General features: G+C 40.9%; 1 protein-coding gene across 1 annotated transcript; it reads right to left on the bottom strand.

The window, feature by feature from the left end:
• Positions 1-3,734: 3,734 nt before the first annotated feature.
• Positions 3,735-7,002, bottom strand: CMQ_1303 (dead deah box DNA helicase; the record flags this gene model as incomplete). Its single annotated transcript, XM_014318382.1, has 2 exons — positions 3,735-5,703; positions 5,762-7,002. The coding sequence occupies 2 exons, from the start codon at positions 7,000-7,002 to the stop codon at positions 3,735-3,737; spliced, it is 3,210 nt and encodes a 1,069-aa protein (XP_014173857.1).
• Positions 7,003-8,288: the final 1,286 nt, after the last annotated feature.

The raw sequence follows: 8,288 nt of genomic DNA, 5'->3' as shown, positions 1-8,288 counted from the left end.
TATAAAAAATGCGTATATAGAAATTAAGTAGTATACGCATAGTAAGCGCGTAAAAATAAAAACATATAAGCAAAAGCTTAAATTAATTTAACTAGCTAAAAGGCTTTATAAAAGACTATGTAAAACTATTTAAAAAGCCTTTAAAGCAACGCTATGCTAGCTACTACCTTAGTATAAGCCTTATTTATAATATACGCCTATACTACTACCTTAAAAAAAGCATTAAAGGCTATAGTAAAGGCGGCATAACTAGTATTACTAGGCATTAGGCGTAATAACTAAAAGAGCTACTAAAAGGTTAAAGTAGTAAGCTTAAGCAGTAAAGATAAAGAGGGTATATATAGTAATAGTAAGTATATTTAAGCTAATAAAGCTTACTAAGCCTTTACTTAGCAAGCTACCTTTTAAGCCTTTTTTTAAGCCTTAATGCTTTAATAAAGATTAAGCTTTACTTATATAATACTAGTAGCTAATAATACCTTTAGTAACGTAAGCTGCTACTACTTATTTACTTATAATAAAGTAGTAATAAAAGCATTTATAGTACGCGTAAGTACTATGCATACTATAGGCAAACCTTAGCTATAAAGCTTTTTATTAAGACTATATAGCACTATCTTAAAGTTAGCTTAGTTAGTAACTATTAGTAAGAAAACCTACATCTTATTAGCTACTTAAGCTGCTTATAGCTACTAAAAAAGACTTAGCTTATACTACTTATGCTTACTAGTATAGTAGCTATTATAGCGCTTAGCTTTAGCAATATTATAAATATATAATATAGCTATAAAGCTAAGTAACTTTATAAAGAGAGTTATTAGAAAGTAATATAAGTACTATATATATAATAAGCTATTTAAGGCAACTTAAAGGTAAGCTAGCAGCGTAGCTACTACTAACCTTAAAAGCGTTAGACTAGTAAAAGTAGCTTTTATACCTTAATAAGCTACTAAAAGCCTAACTAAAGGTATAGCGTACGCTATAGTTTATATAAAACAATAAACTAAGCTAGTATAAGCCTTATATATATATTACGTATAGCTAAAACTAGCACCTTAGCCAAAAAGTAAAGAGTATTAAAAAGTAAGAGTTAAGGCTAAAGCAAGTACTAAAGCGCTAAAGGCGCTTACTATAAGTATAAAAGCGTTAGAATTAAAAGTAGCTATATTACTACTAAAAGATAAACTTATTATTTTTAAAAGAAGTAACTAAATACTAAACCTTATAATAATTTAATTTAATTATAAGACTAACCTTTTAAATAAAAAGGTTTAAAAGCGCCTTAAGTTACCTTTAATAGCAATCTTAATAAGTATAAAAAGGCTGCTATAAACAAATAAGCACTACTACTACTAAAAACAAAGGCTATAAGCCTTTTATTAAAACTTACCTTAAAAGAGTTAGGCACAAAAGAGAAGCAATTATAACGCTGCCCTAAGAAAAGAACTAACGCAAGCTACGTACAAGCTATACGCAATATACGTATAGCATATTAAATATATATCGTAGACTAGAAGCAGTGCTTATAGCGTAGGCTATATAGCGTAGTCTACGCATAGGCTATAGCACATGCTAGCGCACAGGCTAAGTAGAAGCAAGGATGCGCCTGCCCTACGTACTTAGTGCGCTAAAGGTGTGTTTACAATAAAGAGTGCCTCTTGTACTCTTTTAGAGTATAGGAGGCAAGAATTAGCTATTAAATATACCGCTCCTTCTTCTTGTTAAGAAGATACCTTCTTACTTGCTTAACTTACCTAGCTTACCTAGGTATACCTTTAATACTTAGTAACTCTTAATAAGTATAAACCTTTAATAAACAGTTTTTAATATTAATATATAAATAGTATGCTAATCTATACTAGTATAATAATGAGATTTAATATCTTCTTTATTATATACTAGTACTTAAAGGTAATAAAATTACTTAAAAAGATATATACTAAGTTAGCTAAGCAATTGCTTTACTACCGATAAGGTAAAAAGGACTATATAATAGTTTACTACTATTAAAAGCCCTCTTTAAAAGGGCATATCTACGTTAAAAGATAGGTCAATACGTCTTAAGCTAATAATCTAGTTAATTATTACTCTATATACAGCTTTATCTTTAAAATCTTAAGAGGGCTAGTCTCTTAAAAAGCTAAAAAGCTTCTAACTATTAGCACCTTTACCTATAAAGCTAAATATAGCGCTGCTTACTACACAATAACGCAGGCCTGCTAGATTAAGTAATTTATACTTAAAATAAGCTTTTAAGCTAACATCTAGATGTTTATAGACAATACCTTTATAATTAGCATTATAAAGAAGCTTAAATTTAAAGAACGTTTAAAGCACTTTAGCGTTAAGTAGCACTACTTTTATAAAAGCGTGCTAAGTAGCTTATTAATAATATAGTACGTAAAGTTTAAAGATTGAATTACTAATATTATAATAAAGGCGCTACCTAAGGCAGCGTTTAAGAGGCTATTACCTCGCTTAATAAGCTAGCAGCCGTAAAAGGGCTACTAAGAATAATTTTAGTGCATCGTAGTACGCCTACATAGTATATTTAAAAGGAGTATTAAGCATTAAAATCCGCTATACTATAGCCCTTCTACCCTACTTGGCTATACAAGCCTATAATTAGTTAGAAAGCCTAAAAGCAAGGCCTAGCACTAGTATTAATATAGATCCCTAGAAGGGTTGCAATGTATCTATTTCTTCCTTAGTATATAACACTCTTTTGTCTACACTAGACCTTATTTAGCCTCTTGCTCCTTATAGTGCATTATGTTATATAACCGCTACGTATAGCCTCCTTTAACCTTTATAGAAAATAAAGAATTATAATAAGTATTATTTTAAGCATACAATTTATAACTAGATAAAATATAAGATAAAAAGTATAAAAAAGGTAAAAGTAAGACTTTATCTTACTCTTTTTAAATTTATTACTAGCAAGCGCTTATAAAATCTATTATGTCAACGACCTATCTGCGGGGCACGCCCCTGTCGCCAAATTACGCTATTAGGCAAAGATCTACACAAAATGTATACCTATTCCGGTAATTTACGGGTACCCGCTAGGCAACTTACAGTAGTTATCGGGTCAAACACCTCCTCTCCACCCATTTCCCCTTAATATGGTGCTAGCGTAGAAAATTTACGCTCTTTTAACTGGCTGTACGTTTTTTAGCGTATGCGCTAGAGTAAGCTAGGCTATATTAGGCTATACTGAGCTGTAATAGTATAGTTTGATTGTTATGTAAGCTGCTTTTGCTTACTTCGTATGATTGTTTTTTGTTTTTTGTTTTCTTCCTCCTTTTCTTTTATAACGTAGGTACGTTTTACTAGGAGACTGGGAGACTAAATGGCAGGCTGACTGGCATAGAGACTGACTGGCAGGCCGACTGGCATAGAGACTGACTAGGAGACTGACTGGCGCAGAGACTGACTGGCAAGCAGACTAGCAAACAGCCGTACTGGCTAACAGCTGACTAACCTATCCTTAAACGTAGCCAATCACACACCGTATATCACTTAGTAATGAACGTAAAAAAATCCCTCCTAATTAACGTAAATCTTTGCTCGCGAATGCGAGCGGGCCCACTGCTTGTATATATATACTATAATAGAATATGGCCCACATTTCGGATATTTTAGGGAATGACAATGCATTTATCTCTGTCTGGTTTAGAGTCAACTTTACTTTGTAGGAAATCCGCCACCCAAATTGAAAATGAAAATTCCTTTCAAACAAACTTAACGTGTCCTCGCAAGAAATCAATCACATCCCTATCAGAGGAATCAACCCAAGCTGGCTCGGATGTATCTTTCTGTATATCGGTGGCTTTCTCTGCCAAGCCCTCTCTCGGGGTAACAATATTATCCTGTCCAACGACAAGTTGCTGCAGCGAACCTGTCTGTGGCGCATCAACACCCCCAGTTTCTATTGTATTCGCAGTATCCGGACCATTCGCCTTTTTTGCGTTAGCAGCTGGGCCCTCCTCCACGTAATTGTCCTTTTGCACCATCGCGTTACTGAGCCCTGTCTCAGTGTTGAATTTTTCCTGCCCGGTCTTATACAATCCACTTTGAGACTTTCCCTCAACACCTGCCATCGAGGTTTCCACAGCCGGCGGCTCCATGTCGTCAAAAATATCCGTGTCAAAATCATCCGTCGTCTCAGAACCGGCCACTGTCCAGGGGTTTAGCGACGTTCCATCACCAAACGTGTCCCCAAACATTGTTGTACGGACACTGCTGCTCCACAAAACAGATGACATTAACGAACTGTTGTCTTCCCTCTCGCATTTCCGTGGCATTATTGGAGGTGGGGACTTGTAGATCTCCTGAGTGGTGGTACCCTCTTCCACAGACGACAGGTCAATGCAAGCAAATTCCCTGTCCCCAACGACAACGGAAGACACCTTGTATGTCGTGTTCCATTTTTGGCGTTTGGGTGCACTCTCGAGTCCTTCGGCCTGTGGCAGTTTTCTTAACTTCACCTTCTCTGAAAGTTTTACGCTGTTTGGTACTGCCATCAGCTCTAGATCATCAGACGTCCCTTCCAGACAAGAAAGCTGCTCTGACTGCATCGTTCCAACCACTTCATCACAGGCTATATGGCAAGTAACGTTTCCTAAATCCTTTGCGGGGACTAAAAATGAGGTTGGGTGCGTCTTCTCTTGTAGCTTTCCCCGCCATATATGTAGCAGCTTCCCGTCCCCCGACTCGGCGAAAAATGTCACCGATGGTACTTTGTTTTTCCAGCGCGGTATGCCCATCTCGTTCATGTGGCCGAATGTCACTTTGGCAATGGCATTCGGTTCAGGCGTCTCGTCAGAACTGCGGCTTTGATGCCTTAGAATATGACCTTCCAGACGTAGACGCGGGAAGCACTTTAGAGCATCAGATATTTTTAAAGCTGTTGTCGGATTTTTGGAAAGAAAACTCTCGATTTGGACGGAAGTAAGATCGGAAAAATCCGATACCGTAAATATATGCTTGTCCACTAGTTTAGTCATATTCGCAGGGCCAATGTCTGGCACTTGACAGAGCTGGGTATGGTGTCCTTCCCACGCCCTCGCAGAAAGACTTCTTGTAAGTTCCAAAGAGACTTTTAGCCCACGAGAATCACTATTAGCAATTTTGCATAGAGAATAACTTTCTAAAAGCCTCTGTAAGCACTCAGAGGCCTGCTTTGCCTCGATAGCAATTCGTTGCTGGTGTGGCAGAGCCCCGCGTGAAAGCTCGGCCTGAATCAGCACAGATATCTTTTGCCAAGTTTCTGTGATGCTTTCTTTGAATTTGAACGGTATATCATGAGTCTTGTTCAGCTCTCGCAGTATTGGCCGCTCGGCGCTCTTGATCCTGAACTCGTCAAATTCAGTTGCACGACACATCGTGTTCAGCTTTTTATGGTCAGTGCAAATGCCCCAAGTCTCGAGGCGACTCTCAGTTGTGCTCACCAACTTCTCCATATCAACATGCTTTTCCATGTTGAGAATCATGCGCATTGTGTCGAGTTTCACCATGAAAGTAGACATGGCACGGCCGTAGTCTGTTGCGTGAAAAGTCGTTGCATCGTCGTCCACATATTTGATCAGCCCTGCTTGAGCAAGCTGGTCAATGGCATCCTTGCATATCTCCCGAAACTGTTCATCGGGGTTGAGCGCACGGGAGTTGAATCCGGGGATCTGGTAGTGACTCGGATTCTTTCTGACACGAAACAGCCATAAAGGTCCCTTCCAGCCACTGCACGGCTGTTTCAAGTGACGAAATCGTTCCCAGAACCGTCTCCGAGTTGAGATGTTCGATGAGATTGAGATTTAATGTGCTTTCAATGGCTTGGCTGCCGGAGCTAATCTCTTTATACTTATCCTGTGTTTCAGCCCGAGTGAGGATGATTGCGATAGCGCTGGTATCGAACTGGGGTCGACCTGCCCGTCCGATCATCTGCATAATCTCGAATTCGTCGTACTCAGCCAACTTTCCGTTGTGGTACCCCATAGTTCCTTTAAGTATGACTGTGTGGCATGGTAGATTAATTCCAACTGCCAAAGTCGATGTGCAGCAGATTATACTGAGATGTCCTCGCAGGAACGCATCTTCTACACTGGCTCTGTCTTGTCGTTCCATCCCTCCGTGATGGTAAGCGACTCCGCGCGACAGGAAGACTTGGAGCCTTGCGCTTCCACATATTTCCGCAGGCTTGGCTAGCCACGGCTTGCTTTCGGAAGAGCACATGTCCCAGTAGTCGGCCAGAATCAAAGCGGCACTCTCACACGACTTCCGTGTGAAGCAAAACACGAGCACCGGCTTTTTCTGGGAGTATCGTGTGATAATTTTTGGAAGCTGGTTGTCCAGTACGCTGTCAAATGAATGGTCATTGCCGCTCAAGACGTAGCCATGAACGATCTTTTCGAGTCGTACTGGGCGGTACTCGTCACCAAACACAAATTTTTTAGCCGGAATCTGTGGGCTTGTGTGATTGAGACCGAGCCATTGCGCAATATCGTTGGAGTTGGGGATCGTAGCGCTGAGGGCCACGAATCGCACTTCAACTCCAAGAGATTTCATCCGCGAAATGACAGTTTCGAGCGTGGCACCACGAACGTCCTTTAGGATGTGCACTTCGTCAATAAGAACAAGCTTCACACTTTTCAGAAGAATCCCGTAATCAGCCCATTTCCGTGTGACCGCATCCCATTTCTCCGGGGTCGTGATGATAATTGAAGCGGTTCGAACTCTCCGAGCCTCGAATGCGGAGGTATCTCCTGTGAACTCGGCAACCTGCAGACCAATTTTTCTAAACTTGGCTTGCCAGTCGCGTGCTCGTTCGGAGCAGAGTGCCTTTGTAGGGGCTTGGTAGACTATCTTGTAGTCATTTTTCCGTTTTTGTGCCGCCAACTTGCAAATGGCCAGTTCGAATATGACTGTCTTACCACTGCCTGTTGGCGCAGAAACAACCACGTTGTAATTCGATCCATAGACATTGGAGAAACATGACGACTGCATGGCATTGAAAGTGGGATATGGGAAGACAGATTGGGATTGTTTGTCAAGTGTTAGTGGGCTGATCAACTCGACATTGTTCACTGCTGCCGGCGCCGGAACGGAGATCGTAGCTTGATGTAAACCAGATACAGGCGATGAATATATCGGTGTAGGAGGGGCAATACCTAGATTGTGTCTTGTATCTGAATGGACATTCGGTCGAAGATCGAAGCTGTTGTCTTTATCAAAGCCAATGCCGGTACGATGGCACGCTGCCATAATTATCAGCGCTGAAAATCTCAACACTTTCAGAATTAGTACATACCTGATTCTTGGTGTTGAACTACTAGAACATCATCTGCCTGAAGAAGTTGATTTCTGGAAGAATTACCATAAAGTGGGCGTATGACTCGTGGAAACTCGGTGCCCGCAGGCTCTGTCGGTTGCTTCAAAGCTCTGGGCCTGTCATGATAATTATATTGTTCGCCTGGCTGTGACTGTCCGCTCATGGATCTATGTGCCTCCTTGTAAAAAAATCGCTCAGATATGCTCAATCCATGTAGGCTTTGCTGTGCTGCGGGCAATGGTGTCAAGTCTGAAGGTTGAACACGGTTATGTTTATCTGGCTGTGTGCGCTGTCCGTGCTCACTGGCGCACGTTCGACCCATACTTTGATCTCTGTCTGTAAACAAATTAGGGTGGCTGTGACATTGGCGTATCTCATCAACGTCATCCTCCGTATCTTGCACTCGATCGCCGAAGGTGCGCTGATTATTCTGCAGTTTGGTTTTGTGGCCGATGCGCTTGCTGGGAAAGTAGCTTGGAAAGCAAGGCCGATTGGTCCGTGTCATGTTGAGGTATGTGCGTTGGCGAGATACAGAAATATGAGGTCGAGTTAATTGTGTTTCCCAGCTCACATCGCCAGGATGAGGAGGAAGATTGGCTCAAAACTTTCAGAGCTTTTTGTATAGATACTCGTAGGTGTGGAAGGAGCAGCCTGGGTGAGCAGGTGGCCTCCTTGTTACCCGGAGCTCTTTCCTCATAGAACGAAAATCAACTACAAATTTGACGCGTACGCACGTGTCTGTTCCGCAATGAGATGTTTTTACGATTAAGCTGTTACTGAGCACAGTAAGATGATATTGAAGTGAGAGGAACCCATCTGTGGCTTCGTCTCCTTTACCTTTCGTAGAGCCTCCATTCCTTAACCATGCATTGACCCTGGTGCCGTTAAATAGAAAAATGCACTGAACATTCATATCCCTCTAAACCCGAACTGACTCTCCGACCCGGAAGGGAAAATAGCA

The sequence above is a fragment of the Grosmannia clavigera genome (genome assembly GCF_000143105.1).
Source record: "Grosmannia clavigera kw1407 unplaced genomic scaffold GCSC_140, whole genome shotgun sequence".
Classification (NCBI taxonomy): Eukaryota; Fungi; Ascomycota; class Sordariomycetes; order Ophiostomatales; family Ophiostomataceae; genus Leptographium; species Leptographium clavigerum.
This window is presented reverse-complemented; position numbering and strand designations above follow the sequence as displayed.